This window comes from Salvelinus fontinalis, chromosome 1, assembly GCF_029448725.1.
Source record: "Salvelinus fontinalis isolate EN_2023a chromosome 1, ASM2944872v1, whole genome shotgun sequence".
NCBI classification, from domain to species: domain Eukaryota; kingdom Metazoa; phylum Chordata; class Actinopteri; order Salmoniformes; family Salmonidae; genus Salvelinus; species Salvelinus fontinalis.
The window spans coordinates 97688432-97715945 of record NC_074665.1 but is presented as its reverse complement, the minus strand read 5'-3'; the positions used below and the strand labels follow the sequence as shown (position 1 = coordinate 97715945).

Below are 27514 nucleotides of genomic sequence, written 5' to 3'. Positions count from 1 at the left end.
GAGAGAGCGTTGGAGAGGGAGAGAGAGCGTTGGAGAGGGAGAGAGAGCGTTGGAGAGGGAGAGGGAGCGTTGGAGAGGAATTGTTTGAGAGAGAGCGCTGGAGAGGGAGAGAGAGCGCTGGAGAGGGAGCGTTGGAGAGGGAGAGAGAGCGTTGGAGAGGGAGAGAGAGCGCTGGAGAGGGAGAGAGAGCGTTGGAGAGGGAGAGAGAGCGCTGGAGAGGGAGAGAGAGCGTTGGAGAGGGAGAGAGAGCGCTGGAGAGGGAGAGAGCGTTGGAGAGGGAGAGAGAGCGTTGGAGAGGGAGCGTTGGAGAGGGAGAGGGAGCGTTGGAGAGGGAGAGGGAGCGTTGGAGAGGGAGAGGGAGCGTTGGAGAGGGAGAGAGAGCGTTGGAGAGGGAGAGAGAGCGTTGGAGAGGGAGAGAGAGCGTTGGAGAGGGAGAGAGAGCGTTGGAGAGGGAGAGGGAGCGTTGGAGAGGAATTGTTTGAGAGAGAGCGCTGGAGAGGGAGAGAGAGCGCTGGAGAGGGAGCGTTGGAGAGGGAGAGAGAGCGTTGGAGAGGGAGAGAGAGCGCTGGAGAGGGAGAGAGAGCGTTGGAGAGGGAGAGAGAGCGCTGGAGAGGGAGAGAGAGCGTTGGAGAGGGAGAGAGAGCGCTGGAGAGGGAGAGAGCGTTGGAGAGGGAGAGAGAGCGTTGGAGAGGGAGCGTTGGAGAGGGAGAGGGAGCGTTGGAGAGGGAGAGGGAGCGTTGGAGAGGGAGAGGGAGCGTTGGAGAGGGAGAGGGAGCGTTAGAGAGGGAGAGAGAGCGTTGGAGAGGGAGAGAGAGCGTTGGAGAGGGAGAGAGAGCGCTGGAGAGGGAGAGAGAGCTTTGGAGAGGGAGAGAGAGCGCTGGAGAGGGAGAGAGAGCGTTGGAGAGGGAGAGGGAGCGTTGGAGAGGGAGAGGGAGCGTTGGAGAGGGATTGTTTGAGAGAGAGCGCTGGAGAGGGAGAGAGAGCGCTGGAGAGGGAGAGAGAGCGCTGGAGAGGGAGTGTTTGAGAGAGAGCGCTGGAGAGGGAGAGAGAGCGTGGGAGAGGGAGGGAGCGTTGGAGGGGGAGTGTTTGAGAGAGAGCGCTGGAGAGGGAGAGAGAGCGTTGGAGAGGGAGAGAGAGCGTTGGAGAGGGAGAGAGAGCATTGGAGAGGGAGAGAGAGCGTTGGAGAGGGAGAGGGAGCATTGGAGGGGGAGAGGGAGCATTGGAGGGGGAGAGGGAGCGTTGGAGGGGGAGCGTTGGAGAGGGAGAGGGAGCGTTGGAGAGGGAGCGTTGGAGAGGGAGCGTTGGAGAGGGAGCGTTGGAGAGGGAGAGGGAGCGTTGAAGGGGGAGAGGGAGCTTTGAAGGGGGAGCGTTGGAGAGAGAGCGTTGGAGAGAGAGCGTTGGAGAGGGAGCGTTGGAGAGGGAGCGTTGGAGGGGGAGCGTTGGAGAGGGAGCGTTGGAGAGGGAGCGTTGGAGAGGGAGCGTTGGAGAGGGAGCGTTGGAGAGGGAGCGTTGGAGAGGGAACGTTGGAGAGGGAACGTTGGAGAGGGAGCGTTGGAGAGGGAGCGTTGGAGAGGGAGCGTTGGAGAGGGAGCGTTGGAGAGGGAGCGTTGGAGAGGGAGCGTTGGAGAGGGAACGTTGGAGAGGGAGCGTTGGAGAGGGAACGTTAGAGAGGGAACGTTAGAGAGGGAACGTTAGAGAGGGAGCGTTAGAGAGGGAACGTTAGAGGGGGAGATGGATCGTGGGAGGGGAGCGTTAGAGAACGGGAGAGAGAGCGGGAGGGAGCGGGAGAGTTAGAGATTGAGATGGTTAGAGAGCGAGATGGTGCGTTAGAGATCGAGAGGGAGCGTTGGAGAGGGAGCGTTAGAGAGCATTAGAGAGCGGGAGGGAGCGAGCGGGAGGGAGAGAGGGAGCGAGAGGGAGCGAGAGAGGGAGGGAGGGGGGGGAGCGTTAGAGAGCGGGAGAGTTGTGAGCGAGAGAGGGAGCGTTAGAGAGCGGGAGAGAGCGTGAGAGAGCGAGCTGGAGAGAGGGAGTGGGAGAGAGCGAGAGAGAGAGAGAGGGAGCGTTAGAGAGCGGAAGGATACACAGACACTATCAAGCAGCCCAGATACAAGCTGTGATATACTGTGTGTGTGTGTGTGTGTGTGTGTGTGTGTGTGTGTGTGTGTGTGTGTGTGTGTGTGTGTGTGTGTGTGTGTGAGTGTGAGTACTGTCCGTCCTGGGTTGTCACCTTCTTGTGTGTTGAAGCAAGGAAAGGGGATGATGGTGTTTTCTTCATCTGTTTATTCACCTGTCATTGGTTCTGATAAGGATTGTTAGTCCCTCCCTCTGTTTCTCTCTCTTTCTCCTTCTCTCCCCTATCCCTCTTTCTCCTTCTCTCCCCATATCCCTCTTTCTCCATCCCTCTTTCTCCATCTCTCCCCATATCCCTCTTTCTCCATCCCTCTTTCTCCTTCTCTCCCCATATCCTTCTTTCTCCTTCTCTCCCCTATCCCTCTCTCCCCTCCCTCCCTCTCTGTCTCCATCTCTCTCTCCCCTCCCTCCCTCCCTCTCTCCCCTCCCTCCCTCTCTCCCCTCGCTCCCTCTCTGTCTCCATCTCTCTCTCCCTCCCTCTCTCCCCTCCCTCCCTCTGTCTCCCTCCCTCTGTCTCCCTCCCTCCCTCTCTCCCCTCCCTCCCTCTCTGTCTCCATCTCTCTCTCCCTCCCTCTCTCCCCTCCCTCCCTCTGTCTCCCTCCCCTGTCTCCATCTCTCCCTCCCCTGTCTCCATCTCTCCCTCCCCTGTCTCCATCTCTCCCTCCCTCTGTCTCTCTCCCTCCCTCTGTCTCCCTCCCTCCCTCTGTCTCCCTCCCTCCCTCTGTCTCCCTCCCTCCCTCCCTCTCTGTGTATCAGGTGACAGGGGGATTGGGGTTGATAATCAGGGTCTGTATTTTCTCATCAGTCTTAAATCAGACCAATTACACGCTAGCTGATGGAGAGCATGGTCAGGTTGATGTAGGGTGATAAGAAACACACACACACACACACACACACACACACACACACACACACACACACACACACACACACACACACACACACACACACACACACACACACAGATACAGACAAACACACACACACACCCCTCTAGGATTAAGCGCTCTGTCTCAGGGTATCTGCCTCTCTTATCAGAGACAACCATCCCTGACATGACCTGTCTGCTGCCATGGCTGCAGTGTTATACACACACACACACACACGTACACACACACACACACACACACACACACACACACACACACACACGTACACACACACGTATACACACACACACGTATACACACATTTATTTAAGGTTATTGTGATGTGCAGTACCAGTCAAAAGTTTGGACACACCTACTCGTTCAAGGGTTTTTCTTTATTTTTACTATTTTCTACATAATATTGAAGACATCAACACTATCAAATAACAAATATGGAATCATGTAGTAACCCAAAAAGTGTTCTAAATATCTAAATATATATATAAATATCTAAATCTAAATATATTTTAGATTCTTCAAAGTAGCCACCCTTTGCCTTGATGACAGCGTGGCACACTCTTAAGAGCCTCTCTTGGTCTGAGGGATATTTTAGCCCAGGCTAAGTGAGTGTTCACACTTGTACATTGTAAAGTGGGCTAGCACCAACCTTAGCTAAGGGATATTTTAGCCCAGGCTAAGTGAGTATTCACACTTGCACATTGTAAAGTGGGCTAGTACCAACCTTAGCTAAGGGATATTTTAGCCCAGGCTAAGTGAGTGTTCACACTTGCACATTGTAAAGTGGGCTAGCACCAACCTTAGCTGAGGGATATTTTAGCCCAGGCTAAGTGAGTGTTCACACTTGCACATTGTAAAGTGGGCTAGCACCAACCTTAGCTAAGGGATATTTTAGCCCAGGCTAAGTGAGTATTCACACTTGCACATTGTAAAGTGGGCTAGCACCAACCTTAGCTAAGGGATATTTTAGCCCAGGCTAAGCGAGTGTTCACACTTGTACATTGTAAAGTGGGCTAGCACCAACCTTAGCCCAGGATTAGCTGGCCCTGCTCCGGATCAGGGTTAGCATCGACTTTTCGTGGTTAGCCACAAAAACACGGTGCCAAAATAGCCCGTGTGAAACGGACTCAAGAGCAACGCCTTGAATGCACACTGTCCAATCACAAAGCAGCACTTTCACTTAATTGACATATGATGTTGATACCTGTAAAGTGTTCTGCATGTTATTTTGATACGTCAATTCATACGATTTAACCCTTCCATCTGAGGACAGGAAAACATTGGTTGCTATGCCTAACGTAAATGGTTGCTATGCAGGCAGGCTAACCTCTTCTCACTTAGCCAACTAAAGATACAAACTCTCCAGCTGGAACAGCAGCAAACGCTACATTTTTCTCTCGTTTTCATAGATTTTCTATTTACATTTAATTGCATAAATCCATGATAATAATATAGTTCATAAAAGTTGACGTCTGGTTTGTTCACAGCGTTCTCTGTTCAGCAGCCAGATGGAGGTTTATACAGGCCAGACGCAGGGGGCGTCGTGTTAATACCTGTCTTATTGTTTATACAGGCCAGACGCGGGGGGCATCGTGTTAATACCTGTCTTATTGTTTATACAGGCCAGACGCAGGGGGCGTCGTGTTAATACCTGTCTTATTGTTTATACAGGCCAGACGCAGGGGGCATCGTGTTAATACCTGTCTTATTGTTTATACAGGCCAGACGCGGGGGGCATCGTGTTAATACCTGTCTTATTGTTTATACAGGCCAGACGCAGGGGGCGTCGTGTTAATACCTGTCTTATTGTTTAACATCGTTCTCTGTTCAGCGACCAGATGGAGGTTTATACAGGCCAGACGCAGGGGGAGTCGTGTTAATACCTGTCTTATTGTTTATACAGGCCAGACGCAGGGGGCATCGTGTTAATACCTGTCTTATTGTTTATACAGGCCAGACGCAGGGGGCGTCGTGTTAATACCTGTCTTATTGTTTATACAGGCCAGACGCAGGGGGCATCGTGTTAATACCTGTCTTATTGTTTATACAGGCCAGACGCAGGGGGCATCGTGTTAATACCTGTCTTATTGTTTAACATCGTTCAGCAGCCAGATGGAGGTTTATACAGGCCAGACGCAGGGGGCATCGTGTTAATACCTGTCTTATTGTTTATACAGGCCAGACTCAGGGGGCGTTGTGTTAATACCTGTCTTATTGTTTATACAGGCCAGACGCAGGGGGCATCGTGTTAATACCTGTCTTATTGTTTAACATCGGTCGCGTGTCAGAGATGTTTTTGCATGTTGTGTTTGTCCGTTAGCCCCGGGCTTTGGAAGACTAGTGGGAATCCTTAGCCCAGAGCTGAAGCTTAGCCCAGGGCCAGTCTAGCCTGGGGCTAAGATAGCCTGGGGCTAAGAACGATGCAGTGTGAAAAGGTCTCTTGTTTTCTGCCTCTACCCTCATCTCCTCAACCCCCTCACTGTCTCACCCCCCCACTCCTCCTCTCTCATACCCCTCTACCCTCATCTCCTCAACCCCCTCACTGTCTCACCCCCCTCTCCTCCTCTCTCATCCCCCTCTCCTCCTCTCTCACCCCCCTCTCCTACTCTCTCATCCCCCTCTCCTCCTCTCTCATCCCCCTCTCCTCCTCTCTCATCCCCCTCTCCTCCTCTCTCATCCCCCTCTCCTCCTCTCTCATCCCCCTCTCCTCCTCTCTCATCCCCCTCTCCTCCTCTCTCATCCCCCTCTCCTCCTCTCTCATCCCCCTCTCCCTCCATCCCCCTCTCCTCCTCTCTCATCCCCCTCTCCCTCCATCCCCATTGTAAACAAGTTTACTTTGATTTGGGATGTTTCTGTGTTTTCCCCATCAGACATGTTCTATACCTGCCAACTGTGACTGAAATGATGTGTTAACCTGGTTAGAAAAACCCGGAGGACATTTGTCAATGCTCCTTATAGTCAATAAGTCATTAGGTTTAGTGTAGTAATTACGACGTGTGTACGTGGTGTAGTTTGGTAATGACTGGTCCGGTGTAGTAATTACTACGTGTGTACGTGGTGTAGTTTGGTATTGACTGGTGTGGTGTAGTAATTACTATGTGTGTACGTGGTGTAGTTTGGTAATGACTGGTGTGGTGTAGTAATTACTACTTGTGTACGTGGTGTAGTTTGATAATGACTGGTTCGGTGTAGTGGTGACGTGTGTTTCCTGTGTACAAGGTGTAGTTTGGTAATGACTGGTGTGGTGTAGTAATTACTACGTGTGTACGTGGTGTAGTTTGATAATGACTGGTGTGGTGTAGTAATTACTACGTGTGTACGTGGTGTAGTTTGGTAATGACTGGTTCGGTGTAGTAATTACTTCCTGTGTGAGTGGTGTAGTTTGGTAATGACTGGTTCGGTGTAGTAATTACTTCCTGTGTGAGTGGTGTAGTTTGGTAATGACTGGTTCGGTGTAGTAATTACTTCCTGTGTACGTGGTGTAGTTTGGTAATGACTGGTTCGATGTAGTAATTACTACCTGTGTTCCTGTGTGAGTGGTGTAGTTTGGTAATGACTGGTTCGGTGTAGTAATTACTTCCTGTGTGAGTGGTGTAGTTTGGTAATGACTGGTTCGGTGTAGTGATGACATGTGTTTCCTGTGTACGTGGTGTAGTTTGGTAATGACTGGTTCGGTGTAGTAATTACTACATGTGTTTCCTGTGTACGTGGTGTAGTTTGGTAATGACTGGTTCGGTGTAGTAATTACTACTTGTGTTCCTGTGTACGTGGTGTAGTTTGGTAATGACTGGTTCGGTGTAGTGATGACATGTGTTTCCCTGTGTACGTGGTGTAGTTTGGTAATGACTGGTTCGGTGTAGTGATGACATGTGTTTCCTGTGTACGTGGTGTAGCTTGGTAATGACTGGTTTGGTGTAGTAATTACTTCCTGTGTACGTGGTGTAGTTTGGTAATGACTGGTTCGGTGTAGTAATTACTTCCTGTGTGAGTGGTGTAGTTTGGTAATGACTGGTTCGGTGTAGTGATGACATGTGTTTCCTGTGTACGTGGTGTAGCTTGGTAATGACTGGTTTGGTGTAGTAATTACTTCCTGTGTACGTGGTGTAGTTTGGTAATGACTGGTTCGGTGTAGTAATTACTTCCTGTGTGAGTGGTGTAGTTTGGTAATGACTGGTTTGGTGTAGTGATGACGTGTGTTTCCTGTGTATGTGGTGTAGTTTGGTAATTACTGGTTCGGTGTAGTGGTGGTGTGTGTTTCCTGTGTACGTGGTGTAGTTTGGTAATGACTGGTTCGGTGTAGTGATGACGTGTGTTTCCTGTGTACGTGGTGTAGTTTGGTAATGACTGGTTCGGTGTAGTGATGACATGTGTTTCCTGTGTATGTGGTGTAGTTTGGTAATGACTGGTTCGGTGTAGTGGTGACGTGTGTTTCCTGTGTACGTGGTGTAGTTTGGTAATGACTGGTTCGGTGTAGTAATTACTTCCTGTGTGAGTGGTGTAGTTTGGTAATGACTGGTTCGGTGTAGTGATGACGTGTGTTTCCTGTATACGTGGTGTAGTTTGGTAATGACTGGTGTGGTGTAGTAATTACTATGTGTGTATGTGGTGTAGTTTGGTAATGACTGGTTCGGTGTAGTGGTGACGTGTGTTTCCTGTGTACGTGGTGTAGTTTGGTAATGACTGGTTCGGTGTAGTAATTACTTCCTGTGTGAGTGGTGTAGTTTGGTAATGACTGGTTCGGTGTAGTGATGACGTGTGTTTCCTGTGTATGTGGTGTAGTTTGGTAATGACTGGTTCGGTGTAGTGGTGACGTGTGTTTCCTGTGTACAAGGTGTAGTTTGGTAATGACTGGTGTGGTGTAGTAATTACTTCCTGTGTACGTGGTGTAGTTTGGTAATGACTGGTTCGGTGTAGTAATTACTTCCTGTGTGAGTGGTGTAGTTTGGTAATGACTGGTTCGGTGTAGTGATGACATGTGTTTCCTGTGTACGTGGTGTAGCTTGGTAATGACTGGTTTGGTGTAGTAATTACTTCCTGTGTACGTGGTGTAGTTTGGTAATGACTGGTTCGGTGTAGTAATTACTTCCTGTGTGAGTGGTGTAGTTTGGTAATGACTGGTTTGGTGTAGTGATGACGTGTGTTTCCTGTGTATGTGGTGTAGTTTGGTAATTACTGGTTCGGTGTAGTGGTGGTGTGTGTTTCCTGTGTACGTGGTGTAGTTTGGTAATGACTGGTTCGGTGTAGTGATGACGTGTGTTTCCTGTGTACGTGGTGTAGTTTGGTAATGACTGGTTCGGTGTAGTGATGACATGTGTTTCCTGTGTATGTGGTGTAGTTTGGTAATGACTGGTTCGGTGTAGTGGTGACGTGTGTTTCCTGTGTACGTGGTGTAGTTTGGTAATGACTGGTTCGGTGTAGTAATTACTTCCTGTGTGAGTGGTGTAGTTTGGTAATGACTGGTTCGGTGTAGTGATGACGTGTGTTTCCTGTATACGTGGTGTAGTTTGGTAATGACTGGTGTGGTGTAGTAATTACTATGTGTGTATGTGGTGTAGTTTGGTAATGACTGGTTCGGTGTAGTGGTGACGTGTGTTTCCTGTGTACGTGGTGTAGTTTGGTAATGACTGGTTCGGTGTAGTAATTACTTCCTGTGTGAGTGGTGTAGTTTGGTAATGACTGGTTCGGTGTAGTGATGACGTGTGTTTCCTGTGTATGTGGTGTAGTTTGGTAATGACTGGTTCGGTGTAGTGGTGACGTGTGTTTCCTGTGTACAAGGTGTAGTTTGGTAATGACTGGTGTGGTGTAGTAATTACTACGTGTGTACGTGGTGTAGTTTGATAATGACTGGTGTGGTGTAGTAATTACTACGTGTGTACGTGGTGTAGTTTGGTAATGACTGGTTCGGTGTAGTAATTACTTCCTGTGTGAGTGGTGTAGTTTGGTAATGACTGGTTCGGTGTAGTAATTACTTCCTGTGTGAGTGGTGTAGTTTGGTAATGACTGGTTCGGTGTAGTAATTACTTCCTGTGTGAGTGGTGTAGTTTGGTAATGACTGGTTCGGTGTAGTAATTACTTCCTGTGTACGTGGTGTAGTTTGGTAATGACTGGTTCGATGTAGTAATTACTACCTGTGTTCCTGTGTGAGTGGTGTAGTTTGGTAATGACTGGTTCGGTCTAGTAATTACTTCCTGTGTGAGTGGTGTAGTTTGGTAATGACTGGTTCGGTGTAGTGATGACATGTGTTTCCTGTGTACGTGGTGTAGTTTGGTAATGACTGGTTCGGTGTAGTAATTACTACATGTGTTTCCTGTGTACGTGGTGTAGTTTGGTAATGACTGGTTCGGTGTAGTAATTACTACTTGTGTTCCTGTGTACGTGGTGTAGTTTGGTAATGACTGGTTCGGTGTAGTGATGACATGTGTTTCCCTGTGTATGTGGTGTAGTTTGGTAATGACTGGTTCGGTGTAGTGATGACATGTGTTTCCTGTGTACGTGGTGTAGCTTGGTAATGACTGGTTTGGTGTAGTAATTACTTCCTGTGTACGTGGTGTAGTTTGGTAATGACTGGTTCGGTGTAGTAATTACTTCCTGTGTGAGTGGTGTAGTTTGGTAATGACTGGTTCGGTGTAGTGATGACATGTGTTTCCTGTGTACGTGGTGTAGCTTGGTAATGACTGGTTTGGTGTAGTAATTACTTCCTGTGTACGTGGTGTAGTTTGGTAATGACTGGTTCGATGTAGTAATTACTACCTGTGTTCCTGTGTGAGTGGTGTAGTTTGGTAATGACTGGTTCGGTGTAGTAATTACTTCCTGTGTGAGTGGTGTAGTTTGGTAATGACTGGTTCGGTGTAGTGATGACGTGTGTTTCCTGTGTATGTGGTGTAGTTTGGTAATTACTGGTTCGGTGTAGTGGTGACGTGTGTTTCCTGTGTACGTGGTGTAGTTTGGTAATGACTGGTTCGGTGTAGTGATGACATGTGTTTCCTGTGTATGTGGTGTAGTTTGGTAATGACTGGTTCGGTGTAGTGGTGACGTGTGTTTCCTGTGTACGTGGTGTAGTTTGGTAATGACTGGTTCGGTGTAGTAATTACTTCCTGTGTGAGTGGTGTAGTTTGGTAATGACTGGTTCGGTGTAGTGATGACGTGTGTTTCCTGTGTATGTGGTGTAGTTTGGTAATGACTGGTTCGGTGTAGTGGTGACGTGTGTTTCCTGTGTACAAGGTGTAGTTTGGTAATGACTGGTCGGTGTAGTGGTGACATGTGTTTCCCTGTGTACGTGGTGTAGTTTGGTAATGACTGGTTTGGTGTAGTGATGACGTGTGTTTCCCTGTGTGTCTGCTCAGGCGTATGATGTGTTTGCCAGCCTGGGCATCAGTCGACTGTTGGAGCCGTCTGACATGGTTCTGCTGGCCATCCCTGACAAGCTGACCGTCATGACGTACCTCTACCAGATCAGAGCCCACTTCAGTGGGGAGGAACTCAACGTGGTGCAGATAGAAGCCAACAGCAGCCGCAGCACATACAAGGTGGGTGTGTTGATGTTCTGTATTAATACATACAAGGTGGGTGTGTTGATGTTCTGTATTATTACATACAAGGTGGGTGTGTTGATGTTCTGTATTAATACATACAATGTGGGTCCTCTTCACCTGTTAAACCTCGTATTCACCTCCTGAACCAAACCACTGTTTCTATCCTCTATGGGGCCTCTTCACCTGTTAAACCTCGTATTCACCTCCTGAACCAAACCACTGTTTCTATCCTCTATGGGGCCACTTCACCTGTTAAACCAAACCACTGTTTCTATCCTCTATGGGGCCTCTTCACCTGTTAAACCAAACCACTGTTTCTATCCTCTATGGGGCCTCTTCACCTGTTAAACCAAACCACTGTTTCTATCCTCTATGGGGCCTCTTCACCTGTTAAACCAAACCACTGTTTCTATACTCTATGGGGCCACTTCACCTGTTAAACCTCGTATTCACCTCCTGAACCAAACCACTGTTTCTATCCTCTATGGGGCCTCTTCACCTGTTAAACCTCGTATTCACCTGTTAAACCAAACCACTGTTTCTATCCTCTATGGGGCCACTTCACCTGTTAAACCTCGTATTCACCTGTTAAACCAAACCACTGTTTCTATCCTCTATGGGGCCTCTTCACCTGTTAAACCTCGTATTCACCTGTTAAACCAAACCACTGTTTCTATACTCTATGGGGCCTCTTCACCTGTTAAACCAAACCACTGTTTCTATTCTCTATGGGGCCTCTTCACCTGTTAAACCTCGTATTCACCTGTTAAACCAAACCACTGTTTCTATCCTCTATGGGGCCTCTTCACCTGTTAAACCAAACCACTGTTTCTATTCTCTATGGGGCCTCTTCACCTGTTAAACCTCGTATTCACCTGTTAAACCAAACCACTGTTTCTATCCTCTATGGGGCCTCTTCACCTGTTAAACCAAACCACTGTTTCTATCCTCTATGGGGCCTCTTCACCTGTTAAACCTCGTATTCACCTGTTAAACCAAACCACTGTTTCTATCCTCTATGGGGCCTCTTCACCTGTTAAACCAAACCACTGTTTCTATCCTCTATGGGGCCTCTTCACCTGTTAAACCTCGTATTCACCTGTTAAACCAAACCACTGTTTCTATCCTCTATGGGGCCTCTTCACCTGTTAAACCAAACCACTGTTTCTATACTCTATGGGGCCTCTTCACCTGTTAAACCAAACCACTGTTTCTATTCTCTATGTGGCCACTTCACCTGTTAAACCAAACCACTGTTTCTATCCTCTATGGGGCCTCTTCACCTGTTAAACCAAACCACTGTTTCTATTCTCTATGGGGCCTCTTCACCTGTTAAACCAAACCACTGTTTCTATCCTCTATGGGGCCTCTTCACCTGTTAAACCAAACCACTGTTTCTATCCTCTATGGGGCCTCTTCACCTGTTAAACCTCGTATTCACCTGTTAAACCAAACCACTGTTTCTATCCTCTATGGGGCCCCTTCACCTGTTAAACCTCGTATTCACCTGTTAAACCAAACCACTGTTTCTATCCTCTATGGGGCCTCTTCACCTGTTAAACCAAACCACTGTTTCTATTCTCTATGGGGCCACTTCACCTGTTAAACCTCGTATTCACCTGTTAAACCAAACCACTGTTTCTATTCTCTATGGGGCCCCTTCACCTGTTAAACCTCGTATTCACCTGTTAAACCAAACCACTGTTTCTATTCTCTATGGGGCCTCTTCACCTGTTAAACCTCGTATTCACCTGTTAAACCAAACCACTGTTTCTATACTCTATGGGGCCTCTTCACCTGTTAAACCTCGTATTCACCTGTTAAACCAAACCACTGTTTCTATTCTCTATGGGGCCCCTTCACCTGTTAAACCTCGTATTCACCTGTTAAACCAAACCACTGTTTCTATTCTCTATGGGGCCTCTTCACCTGTTAAACCTCGTATTCACCTGTTAAACCAAACCACTGTTTCTATACTCTATGGGGCCTCTTCACCTGTTAAACCAAACCACTGTTTCTATTCTCTATGGGGCCTCTTCACCTGTTAAACCTCGTATTCACCTGTTAAACCAAACCACTGTTTCTATCCTCTATGGGGCCTCTTCACCTGTTAAACCAAACCACTGTTTCTATCCTCTATGGGGCCTCTTCACCTGTTAAACCTCGTATTCACCTGTTAAACCAAACCACTGTTTCTATCCTCTATGGGGCCTCTTCACCTGTTAAACCTCGTATTCACTTCCTGAACCAATTGTCCCCCTATGAGGTCATCAGGATGTCTTTATTTATTTTGATTCAGTGCCTTTTTAAAGCTAGTTTCCAGCCAGGGGGAGGAAGTCTGACTCTCTTTGTCCCAGCGGAACTCATATTAGTTTGGGGGGCGTTTGTGAGAAAGAGTTATACAACTAAATTAAAATGTTAAATTCTTCTTGTCATGAAGGTGGGAGACTTCGAGACAGACACCAACGCCTCCATCGGCCAGGACAAGTTCTATGCCGAGCTAAACGTCAGTGACGCTAACGCCCAGACCACTGGATCCAGTGGGGACGTTAGCATCGGAGCTAACGGCGCTAGCGCCACCAATGGAGCCGTGGGTAAAGAGGAGGAGGAGGAGGTGGTGAGGAAGAGTGAGACTGTATCTTTCTCCTTCCCTGACTTTGGGGTGTCCCCCTCCTCTCCCACCTCGCCCCCCCTCCCCTTGCCCCGTGTCGCTCTACCCCCCACCGCCACAGAGTCCTCCCACCCCAGAGCCGCGCCTCGCTCCCTTGCCGCCACACCTCTAGGAGACGATGGACGTCAACTACAACTACCCCTGAAGGCAGTCACCCTGGACCTGAGCCAGCTCCCTCTGAGGACGGAGAGAGGGATAGAGAGGGAGACGAGGGAGCAGGAAGGGATGAGGGATGGAGCCCCAGACAACGGGGCCCTAGATTCAGGGTCCCCTACACGGCAAGGGGCCTCTGGGCCCCCAGGGGCCTCGTCTCCCTCCTCCCACACGCTGGGCTTCTCCTACAACCGTGATGCTGATCTCATCAAGAAGAAGAGGGCCAGCCTTCGTCACTCTGAGTCTGAGACCGCCTCCGACTGCAGCAGCCCCACCCCTAACAACCACGCTGACACGCCCACTAAACAGGTAAATGTCTAGACACGCCTACTGATTTGATTGATCGATAGATTGAGGAATTTTATTTCAGGTTCATACACCATTTTGGCCTTAATGAGATAACGTCAAGGCCACCAGCTATAGACACTCTGACTAACAGGTCGACACACTTAACGACGGTTCTTCACCTCGACTTGACACGTTTATTTGATCCCTAATTAAACTTCTCCTCTTCTCGTCCAGCCCTTGATCAGTGTAATCAGGTGCTCTTGTCCAAAGCTACAACCTGATTAATGTAACGTTGTAGCTTGGTGCTGAAGAGGCAGGGTTGACAAACACTGGTCCAGTCAACCAGCAGGGTGTTTCTGATGGATTTCAGCTGCTCCCATCCCGTTTTAGATGTTGTCAACGTGGGCCCGAGCACCCGTCAGGCGGAGAGACGCTAACATTACCCAGACATCCCCACAAGCTCTTTTGACATTTCATTATATTTCTCATGATATTTCTCATCCCGCTGCGTGATGGCAGGTTGTGCTCTGACTGCGTGGACACGCTTCACAGGACACACCTCCGTTCTCGCAGTCACACACGCCTGTCTGCCCGCCTTAACCCCTCGATCATAACACTGTTTAACACCTTGAAAGGTCGGGGTGGAGGTCACTGCAGTCATGATGCTACGTCTTACGTCACCGCTGTATATTAAATGATTAGCATCACTTTTATGGCTTTATGGTTCCACTTACAAAACTCCACATTTCCAATTCCGTTATTTCCAGCGTGACCAGATAGGAGCAGGTTGGACCTTGTTCAGCTCTGCAGAGTGACCACACTGCTAACCCTAACCTTAACCACACTGCTAACCCTAACCTTAACCACACTGCTAACCTTAACCACACTGCTAACCCTAACCCTAACCACACTGCTAACCCTAACCACACTGCTAACCCTAACCTTAACCACACTGCTAACCCTAACCTTAACCACACTGCTAACCCTAACCTTAACCACACTGCTAACCCTAACCTTAACCACACTGCTAACCCTAACCTTAACCACACTGCTAACCCTAACCTTAACCACACTGCTAACCCTAACCTTAACCACACTGCTAACCCTAACCTTAACCACACTGCTAACCCTAACCTTAACCACACTGCTAACCCTAACCTTAACCACACTGCTAACCCTAACCTTAACCACACTGCTAACCCTAACCTTAACCACACTGCTAACCCTAACCTTAACCACACTGCTAACCCTAACCTTAACCACACTGCTAACCCTAACCTTAACCACACTGCTAACCCTAACCTTAACCACACTGCTAACCCTAACCTTAACCACACTGCTAACCCTAACCTTAACCACACTGCTAACCCTAACCTTAACCACACTGCTAACCCTAACCTTAACCACACTGCTAACCCTAACCTTAACCACACTGCTAACCCTAACCTTAACCACACTGCTAACCCTAACCTTAACCACACTGCTAACCCTAACCTTAACCACACTGCTAACCCTAACCTTAACCACACTGCTAACCCTAACCACACTGCTAACCCTAACCTTAACCACACTGCTAACCCTAACCTTAACCACACTGCTAACCCTAACCTTAACCACACTGCTAACCCTAACCTTAACCACACTGCTAACCCTAACCTTAACCACACTGCTAACCCTAACCTTAACCACACTGCTAACCCTAACCTTAACCACACTGCTAACCCTAACCTTAACCACACTGCTAACCTTAACCACACTGCTAACCCTAACCTTAACCACACTGCTAACCCTAACCTTAACCACACTGCTAACCCTAACCTTAACCACACTGCTAACCCTAACCACACTGCTAACCCTAACCTTAACCACACTGCTAACCTTAACCACACTGCTAACCCTAACCTTAACCACACTGCTAACCCTAACCTTAACCACACTGCTAACCCTAACCTTAACCACACTGCTAACCCTAACCACACTGCTAACCCTAACCTTAACCACACTGCTAACCTTAACCACACTGCTAACCCTAACCTTAACCACACTGCTAACCCTAACCTTTACCACACTGCTAACCCTAACCACACTGCTAACCCTAACCTTAACCACACTGCTAACCCTAACCTTTACCACACTGCTAACCCTAACCACACTGCTAACCCTAACCTTTACCACACTGCTAACCCTAACCACACTGCTAACCCTAACCTTTACCACACTGCTAACCCTAACCACACTGCTAACCCTAACCTTTACCACACTGCTAACCCTAACCACACTGCTAACCCTAACCTTTACCACACTGCTAACCCTAACCTTAACCACACTGCTAACCCTAACCCTAACCACACTGCTAACCCTAACCTTTACCACACTGCTAACCCTAACCACACTGCTAACCCTAACCTTTACCACACTGCTAACCCTAACCACACTGCTAACCCTAACCTTTACCACACTGCTAACCCTAACCTTAACCACACTGCTAACCCTAACCTTAACCACACTGCTAACCCTAACCTTAACCACACTGCTAACCCTAACCACACTGCTAACCCTAACCTTAACCACACTGCTAACCCTAACCTTAACCACACTGCTAACCCTAACCTTAACCACACTGCTAACCCTAACCTTAACCACACTGCTAACCCTAACCTTAACCACACTGCTAACCCTAACCTTAACCACACTGCTAACCCTAACCTTAACCACACTGCTAACCTTAACCACACTGCTAACCCTAACCCTAACCACACTGCTAACCCTAACCTTAACCACACTGCTAACCCTAACCTTAACCACACTGCTAACCCTAACCTTAACTACACTGCTAGCCCTAACCTTAACCACACTGCTAACCCTAACCTTAACCACACTGCTAACCCTAACCACACTGCTAACCCTAACCTTAACCACACTGCTAACCCTAACCTTAACCACACTGCTAACCCTAACCTTAACCACACTGCTAACCCTAACCTTAACCACACTGCTAACCCTAACCTTAACCACACTGCTAACCCTAACCTTAACCACACTGCTAACCCTAACCTTAACCACACTGCTAACCCTAACCTTAACCACACTGCTAACCCTAACCTTAACCACACTGCTAACCCTAACCTTAACCACACTGCTAACCCTAACCACACTGCTAACCCTAACCTTAACCACACTGCTAACCCTAACCACACTGCTAACCCTAACCTTAACCACACTGCTAACCCTAACCACACTGCTAACCCTAACCCTAACCACACTGCTAACCCTAACCACACTGCTAACCCTAACCCTAACCACACTGCTAACCCTAACCACACTGCTAACCCTAACCTTAACCACACTGCTAACCCTAACCTTTACCACACTGCTAACCCTAACCTTAACCACACTGCTAACCCTAACCTTAACCACACTGCTAACCCTAACCTTAACCACACTGCTAACCCTAACCTTAACCACACTGCTAACCCTAACCTTAACCACACTGCTAACCCTAACCTTAACCACACCGCTAACCCTAACCTTAACCACACTGCTAACCCTAACCTTAACCACACTGCTAACCCTAACCTTAACCACACTGCTAACCCTAACCACACTGCTAACCCTAACCCTTAACCACACTGCTAACCCTAACCTTAACCACACTGCCAACCCTAACCACACTGCTAACCCTAACCTTAACCACACTGCCAACCCTAACCTTAACCACACTGCTAACCCTAACCTTAACCACACTGCTAACCCTAACCTTAACCACACTGCCAACCCTAACCTTAACCACACTGCTAACCCTAACCTTAACCACACTGCTAACCCTAACCTTAACCACACTGCTAACCCTAACCTTAACCACACTGCTAACCCTAACCACACTGCTAACCCTAACCAGATAGTACCAGGTTGAACCTTGTTCACCTCTGCAGAGTGGCCGCTAGCTGGCACAGCCTCATAGTCATCAAATCTGATGTTAAACCTAATCTTAACCACACTGCTAACCCTAATGCCTAACCCTAATCTTAACCACACTGCTAACCCTAATCTTAACCTTAACCACACTGCTAACCCTAATGCCTAACCCTAACCTTAACCACACTGCTAACCCTAATGCCTAATCCTAACCTTAACCACACTGCTAACCCTAATGCCTAATCTTAACCTTAACCACACTGCTAACCCTAACCCTAACCTTAACCACACTGCTAACCCTAATGCCTAACACTAACCTTAACCACACTGCTAACCCTAATGCCTAACCCTAACCTTAACCACACTGCTAACCCTAATGCCTAATCCTAACCTTAACCACACTGCTAACCCTAATGCCTAACACTAACCTTAACCACACTGCTAACCCTAATGCCTAATCTTAACCACACTGCTAACCCTAATACCTAACCTTAACCACACTGCTAACCCTAATACCTAATCTTAACCACACTGCTAAACCTAATGCCTAACCTTAACCACACTGCTAACCCTAATACCTAATCTTAACCACACTGCTAAACCTAATGCCTAATCCTAACCTTAACCGCACTGCTAACCCTAATGCCTAACCTTAACCACACTGCTAACCCTAATGCCTAATCCTAACCTTAACCACACTGCTAACCCTAATGCCTAATCCTAACCTTAACCACACTGCTAACCCTAATGCCTAACCCTAACCTTAACCACACTGCTAACCCTAATGCTTAATTTTAACCACACTGCTAACCCTAATGCCTAATCCTAACCTTAACCACACTGCTAAACCTAATGCCTAATCCTAACCTTAACCACACTGCTAACCCTAATGCCTAACCTTAACCACACTGCTAACCCTAATGCTTAATCTTAACCACACTGCTAACCCTAATGTCTAACCTTAACCACACTGCTAACCCTACTGCCTAATCCTAACCTTAACCACACTGCTAACCCTAATGCCTAATCCTAACCTTAACCACACTGCTAACCCTAATGCCTAACACTAACCTTAACCACACTGCTAACCCTAATGCCTAACACTAACCTTAACCACACTGCTAACCCTAATGCCTAACCTTAACCACACTGCTAACCCTAATGCCTAACCTTAACCTTAACCACACTGCTAACCCTAATGCCTAACACTAACCTTAACCACACTGCTAACCCTAATGCCTAACACTAACCTTAACCACACTGCTAACCCTAATGCCTAACCTTAACCACACTGCTAACCCTAATGCCTAATCCTAACCTTAACCACACTGCTAACCCTAATGCCTAATCCTAACCTTAACCACACTGCTAACCCTAATGCCTAATCCTAACCTTAACCACACTGCTAACCCTAATGCCTAACCCTAACCTTAACCACACTGCTAACCCTAACCTTAACCACACTGCTAACCCTAACCTTAACCACACTGCTAACCCTAACCTTAACCACACTGCTAACCCTAACCTTAACCACACTGCTAACCCTAACCTTAACCACACTGCTAACCCTAACCTTAACCACACTGCTAACCCTAACCTTAACCACACTGCTAACCCTAACCTTAATCACACTGCTAACCCTAACCACACTGCTAACCCTAACCTTAACCACACTGCTAACCCTAACCTTAACCACACTGCTAACCCTAACCTTAACCACACTGCTAACCCTAACCTTAACCACACTGCTAACCCTAACTTTAACCACACTGCTAACCCTAACCACACTGCTAACCCTAACCACACTGCTAACCCTAACCTTAACCACACTGCTAACCCTAACCTTAACCACACTGCTAACCCTAACCACACTGCTAACCCTAACCTTAACCACACTGCTAACCCTAACCTTAACCACACTGCTAACCCTAACCCTAACCACACTGCTAACCCTAACCTTAACCACACTGCTAACCCTAACCTTAACCACACTGCTAACCCTAACCTTAACCACACTGCTAACCTTAACCACACTGCTAACCCTAACCACACTGCTAACCCTAACCTTAACCACACTGCTAACCCTAACCTTAACCACACTGCTAACCCTAACCTTAACTACACTGCTAACCCTAACCTTAACCACACTGCTAACCCTAACCTTAACCACACTGCTAACCCTAACCTTAACCACACTGCTAACCCTAACCTTAACCACACTGCTAACCCTAACCTTAACCACACTGCTAACCCTAACCTTAACCACACTGCTAACCCTAACCTTAACCACACTGCTAACCCTAACCTTAACCACACTGCTAACCCTAACCTTAACCACACTGCTAACCCTAACCTTAACCACACTGCTAACCCTAACCTTAACCACACTGCTAACCCTAACCTTAACCACACTGCTAACCCTAACCTTAACCACACTGCTAACCCTAACCACACTGCTAACCCTAACCTTAACCACACTGCTAACCCTAACCACACTGCTAACCCTAACCTTAACCACACTGCTAACCCTAACCACACTGCTAACCCTAACCCTAACCACACTGCTAACCCTAACCACACTGCTAACCCTAACCCTAACCACACTGCTAACCCTAACCTTAACCACACTGCTAACCCTAACCTTAACCACACTGCTAACCGTAACCTTTACCACACTGCTAACCCTAACCTTAACCACACTGCTAACCCTAACCTTAACCACACTGCTAACCCTAACCTTAACCACACTGCTAACCCTAACCTTAACCACACTGCTAACCCTAACCTTAACCACACTGCTAACCCTAACCTTAACCACACTGCTAACCCTAACCTTAACCACACTGCTAACCCTAACTTTAACCACACTGCTAACCCTAACCACACTGCTAACCCTAACCACACTGCTAACCCTAACCTTAACCACACTGCTAACCCTAACCTTAACCACACTGCTAACCCTAACCACACTGCTAACCCTAACCTTAACCACACTGCTAACCCTAACCTTAACCACACTGCTAACCCTAACCCTAACCACACTGCTAACCCTAACCTTAACCACACTGCTAACCCTAACCTTAACCACACTGCTAACCCTAACCTTAACCACACTGCTAACCTTAACCACACTGCTAACCCTAACCCTAACCACACTGCTAACCCTAACCTTAACCACACTGCTAACCCTAACCTTAACCACACTGCTAACCCTAACCTTAACTACACTGCTAACCCTAACCTTAACCACACTGCTAACCCTAACCTTAACCACACTGCTAACCCTAACCTTAACCACACTGCTAACCCTAACCTTAACCACACTGCTAACCCTAACCTTAACCACACTGCTAACCCTAACCTTAACCACACTGCTAACCCTAACCTTAACCACACTGCTAACCCTAACCTTAACCACACTGCTAACCCTAACCTTAACCACACTGCTAACCCTAACCTTAACCACACTGCTAACCCTAACCTTAACCACACTGCTAACCCTAACCTTAACCACACTGCTAACCCTAACCTTAACCACACTGCTAACCCTAACCACACTGCTAACCCTAACCTTAACCACACTGCTAACCCTAACCACACTGCTAACCCTAACCTTAACCACACTGCTAACCCTAACCACACTGCTAACCCTAACCCTAACCACACTGCTAACCCTAACCACACTGCTAACCCTAACCCTAACCACACTGCTAACCCTAACCTTAACCACACTGCTAACCCTAACCTTAACCACACTGCTAACCCTAACCTTTACCACACTGCTAACCCTAACCTTAACCACACTGCTAACCCTAACCTTAACCACACTGCTAACCCTAACCTTAACCACACTGCTAACCCTAACCTTAACCACACTGCTAACCCTAACCTTAACCACACCGCTAACCCTAACCTTAACCACACTGCTAACCCTAACCTTAACCACACTGCTAACCCTAACCTTAACCACACTGCTAACCCTAACCTTAACCACACTGCCAACCCTAACCTTAACCACACTGCCAACCCTAACCTTAACCACACTGCTAACCCTAACCTTAACCACACTGCTAACCCTAACCTTAACCACACTGCTAACCCTAACCTTAACCACACTGCTAACCCTAACCACACTGCTAACCCTAACCAGATAGTACCAGGTTGAACCTTGTTCACCTCTGCAGAATGGCCGCTAGCTGGCACAGCCTCATAGTCATCAAATCTGATGTTAAACCTAATCTTAACCACACTGCTAACCCTAATGCCTAACCCTAATCTTAACCACACTGCTAACCCTAATCCTAACCTTAACCACACTGCTAACCCTAATGCCTAACCCTAACCTTAACCACACTGCTAACCCTACTGCCTAATCCTAACCTTAACCACACTGCTAACCCTAATGCCTAATCTTAACCTTAACCACACTGCTAACCCTAACCCTAACCTTAACCACACTGCTAACCCTAATGCCTAACACTAACCTTAACCACACTGCTAACCCTAATGCCTAACCCTAACCTTAACCACACTGCTAACCCTAATGCCTAATCCTAACCGTAACCACACTGCTAACCCTAATGCCTAACACTAACCTTAACCACACTGCTAACCCTAATGCCTAATCTTAACCACACTGCTAACCCTAATACCTAACCTTAACCACACTGCTAACCCTAATACCTAATCTTAACCACACTGCTAAACCTAATGCCTAACCTTAACCACACTGCTAACCCTAATACCTAATCTTAACCACACTGCTAAACCTAATGCCTAATCCTAACCTTAACCGCACTGCTAACCCTAATGCCTAACCTTAACCACACTGCTAACCCTAATGCCTAATCCTAACCTTAACCACACTGCTAACCCTAATGCCTAATCCTAACCTTAACCACACTGCTAACCCTAATGCCTAACCCTAACCTTAACCACACTGCTAACCCTAATGCTTAATCTTAACCACACTGCTAACCCTAATGCCTAATCCTAACCTTAACCACACTGCTAAACCTAATGCCTAATCCTAACCTTAACCACACTGCTAACCCTAATGCCTAACCTTAACCACACTGCTAACCCTAATGCTTAATCTTAACCACACTGCTAACCCTAATGTCTAACCTTAACCACACTGCTAACCCTACTGCCTAATCCTAACCTTAACCACACTGCTAACCCTAATGCCTAATCCTAACCTTAACCACACTGCTAACCCTAATGCCTAACACTAACCTTAACCACACTGCTAACCCTAATGCCTAACACTAACCTTAACCACACTGCTAACCCTAATGCCTAACCTTAACCACACTGCTAACCCTAATGCCTAACCTTAACCACACTGCTAACCCTAATGCCTAACACTAACCTTAACCACACTGCTAACCCTAATGCCTAACACTAACCTTAACCACACTGCTAACCCTAATGCCTAACCTTAACCACACTGCTAACCCTAATGCCTAACCTTAACCACACTGCTAACCCTAATGCCTAATCTTAACCACACTGCTAACCCTAATGCCTAATCCTAACCTTAACCACACTGCTAACCCTAATGCCTAATCCTAACCTTAACCACACTGCTAACCCTAATGCCTAACCCTAACCTTAACCACACTGCTAACCCTAATGCCTAACACTAACCTTAACCACACTGCTAACCCTAATGCCTAACACTAACCTTAACCACACTGCTAACCCTAATGCCTAACCTTAACCACACTGCTAACCCTAACCTTAACCACACTGCTAACCCTAACCTTAACTACACTGCTAACCCTAACCTTAACCACACTGCTAACCCTAACCTTAACCACACTGCTAACCCTAACCTTAACCACACTGCCAACCCTAACCTTAACCACACTGCTAACCCTAACCTTAACCACACTGCTAACCCTAACCTTAACCACACTGCTAACCCTAACCTTAACCACACTGCTAACCCTAACCTTAACCACACTGCTAACCCTAACCTTAACCACACTGCTAACCCTAACCTTAACCACACTGCTAACCCTAACCTTAACCACACTGCTAACCCTAACCACACTGCTAACCCTAACCTTAACCACACTGCTAACCCTAACCACACTGCTAACCCTAACCTTAACCACACTGCTAACCCTAACCACACTGCTAACCCTAACCCTAACCACACTGCTAACCCTAACCACACTGCTAACCCTAACCCTAACCACACTGCTAACCCTAACCTTAACCACACTGCTAACCCTAACCTTAACCACACTGCTAACCCTAACCTTTACCACACTGCTAACCCTAACCTTAACCACACTGCTAACCCTAACCTTAACCACACTGCTAACCCTAACCTTAACCACACTGCTAACCCTAACCTTAACCACACTGCTAACCCTAACCTTAACCACACCGCTAACCCTAACCTTAACCACACTGCTAACCCTAACCTTAACCACACTGCTAACCCTAACCTTAACCACACTGCTAACCCTAACCTTAACCACACTGCCAACCCTAACCTTAACCACACTGCCAACCCTAACCTTAACCACACTGCTAACCCTAACCTTAACCACACTGCTAACCCTAACCTTAACCACACTGCTAACCCTAACCTTAACCACACTGCTAACCCTAACCACACTGCTAACCCTAACCAGATAGTACCAGGTTGAACCTTGTTCACCTCTGCAGAGTGGCCGCTAGCTGGCACAGCCTCATAGTCATCAAATCTGATGTTAAACCTAATCTTAACCACACTGCTAACCCTAATGCCTAACCCTAATCTTAACCACACTGCTAACCCTAATCCTAACCTTAACCACACTGCTAACCCTAATGCCTAACCCTAACCTTAACCACACTGCTAACCCTAATGCCTAATCCTAACCTTAACCACACTGCTAACCCTAATGCCTAATCTTAACCTTAACCACACTGCTAACCCTAACCCTAACCTTAACCACACTGCTAACCCTAATGCCTAACACTAACCTTAACCACACTGCTAACCCTAATGCCTAACCCTAACCTTAACCACACTGCTAACCCTAATGCCTAATCCTAACCTTAACCACACTGCTAACCCTAATGCCTAACACTAACCTTAACCACACTGCTAACCCTAATGCCTAATCTTAACCACACTGCTAACCCTAATACCTAACCTTAACCACACTGCTAACCCTAATACCTAATCTTAACCACACTGCTAAACCTAATGCCTAACCTTAACCACACTGCTAACCCTAATACCTAATCTTAACCACACTGCTAAACCTAATGCCTAATCCTAACCTTAACCGCACTGCTAACCCTAATGCCTAACCTTAACCACACTGCTAACCCTAATGCCTAATCCTAACCTTAACCACACTGCTAACCCTAATGCCTAATCCTAACCTTAACCACACTGCTAACCCTAATGCCTAACCCTAACCTTAACCACACTGCTAACCCTAATGCCTAATCTTAACCACACTGCTAACCCTGATGCCTAATCCTAACCTTAACCACACTGCTAAACCTAATGCCTAATCCTAACCTTAACCACACTGCTAACCCTAATGCCTAACCTTAACCACACTGCTAACCCTAATGCTTAATCTTAACCACACTGCTAACCCTAATGTCTAACCTTAACCACACTGCTAACCCTAATGCCTAACACTAACCTTAACCACACTGCTAACCCTAATGCCTAACCTTAACCACACTGCTAACCCTAATGCCTAACCTTAACCTTAACCACACTGCTAACCCTAATGCCTAACACTAACCTTAACCACACTGCTAACCCTAATGCCTAACACTAACCTTAACCACACTGCTAACCCTAATGCCTAATCTTAACCACACTGCTAACCCTAATGCCTAATCCTAACCTTAACCACACTGCTAACCCTAATGCCTAATCCTAACCTTAACCACACTGCTAACCCTAATGCCTAATCCTAACCTTAACCACACTGCTAACCCTAATGCCTAATCCTAACCTTAACCACACTGCTAACCCTAATGCCTAACCCTAACCTTAACCACACTGCTAACCCTAATGCCTAACACTAACCTTAACCACACTGCTAACCCTAATGCCTAACACTAACCTTAACCACACTGCTAACCCTAATGCCTAACCTTAACCACACTGCTAACCCTAATGCCTAATCCTAACCTTAACCACACTGCTAACCCTAATGCCTAACCTTAACCTCACTGCTAACCCTAATGCCTAACCTTAACCACACTGCTAACCCTAATGCCTAACCTTAACCTTAACCACACTGCTAACCCTAATGCCTAACCTTAACCACACTGCTAACCCTAATGCCTAACACTAACTTTAACCACACTGCTAACCCTAATGCCTAACCTTAACCACACTGCTAATCCTAATGCCTAACCCTAACCACACTGCTAAACCTAATGCCTAATCTTAACCACACTGCTAACCCTAATGCCTAACCCTAACCACACTGCTAACCCTAATGCCTAATCCTAACCTTAACCACACTGCTAAACCTAATGTCTAACCTTAACCTTAACCACACTGCTAACCCTAATGCCTAACACTAACCTTAACCACACTGCTAACCCTAATGCCTAACCTTAACCACACTGCTAACCCTAATGCCTAACCCTAACCTTAACCACACTGCTAACCCTAATGCCTAACCTTAACCACACTGCTAACCCTAATGCCTAACCTTAACCACACTGCTAACCCTAATGCCTAACCCTAACCTTAACCACACTGCTAACCCTAATGCCTAACACTAACTTTAACCACACTGCTAACCCTAATGCCTAACCCTAACCTTAACCACACTGCTAAACCTAATCCTAACCTTAAATTAAGGCCAAAAAAAAGCACATTTTTATTGTCAGTTCTGCTTCCAGGATAAGATTTATACCAATAAACATGAAACTGCCTTGTAGTACTCAGCCATTATTACAGAGGCCTTCACATGAACCTGCCTTGTAGTAGTCAGCCATTATTACAGAGGCCTTCACATTAACCTGCCTTGTAGTACTCAGCCATTATTACAGAGGCCTTCACATGAACCTGCCTTGTAGTAGTCAGCCATTATTACAGAGGCCTTCACATGAACCTGCCTTGTAGTACTCAGCCATTATTACAGAGGCCTTCACATGAACCTGCCTTGTAGTAGTCAGCCATTATTACAGAGGCCTTCACATGAACCTGCCTTGTAGTACTCAGCCATTATTACAGAGGCCTTCACATGAACCTGCCTTGTAGTAGTCAGCCATTATTACAGAGGCCTTCACATGAACCTGCCTTGTAGTACTCAGCCATTATTACAGAGGCCTTCACATGAACCTGCCTTGTAGTAGTCAGCCATTATTACAGAGGCCTTCACATGAACCTGCCTTGTAGTAGTCAGCCATTATTACAGAGGCCTTCACATGAACCTGCCTTGTAGTAGTCAGCCATTATTACAGAGGCCTTCACATTAACCTGCCTTGTAGTACTCAGCCATTATTACAGAGGCCTTCACATGAACCTGCCTTGTAGTACTCAGCCATTATTACAGAGGCCTTCACATGAACCTGCCTTGTAGTAGTCAGCCATTATTACAGAGGCCTTCACATTAACCTGCCTTGTAGTAGTCAGCCATTATTACAGAAGCCTTCACATTAACCTGCCTTGTAGTAGTCAGCCATTATTACAGAGGCCTTCACATTAACCTGCCTTGTAGTACTCAGCCATTATTACAGAGGCCTTCACATTAACCTGCCTTGTAGTAGTCAGCCATTATTACAGAAGCCTTCACATTAACCTGCCTTGTAGTAGTCAGCCATTATTACAGAAGCCTTCACATTAACCTGCCTTGTAGTAGTCAGCCATTATTACAGAAGCCTTCACATTAACCTGCCTTGTAGTAGTCAGCCATTATTACAGAGGCCTTCACATTAACCTGCCT

The 27514-nt window shown here is 47.0% G+C and overlaps 1 protein-coding gene across 2 annotated transcripts in view; it reads left to right on the top strand.

Moving 5' to 3' along the window:
• The window catches only part of LOC129864936 (EH domain-binding protein 1-like), a 223840-nt gene that overhangs the window by 192747 nt on the left and 3579 nt on the right, over positions 1 to 27514 (top strand). For both annotated transcript variants that reach the window (XM_055937283.1, XM_055937277.1), the window contains 2 exons: positions 10361 to 10543; positions 12990 to 13682. In XM_055937283.1, the coding sequence (XP_055793258.1) occupies positions 10361 to 10543; positions 12990 to 13682 (876 nt within the window). The remainder of the gene's footprint in view (positions 1 to 10360; positions 10544 to 12989; positions 13683 to 27514) is intronic.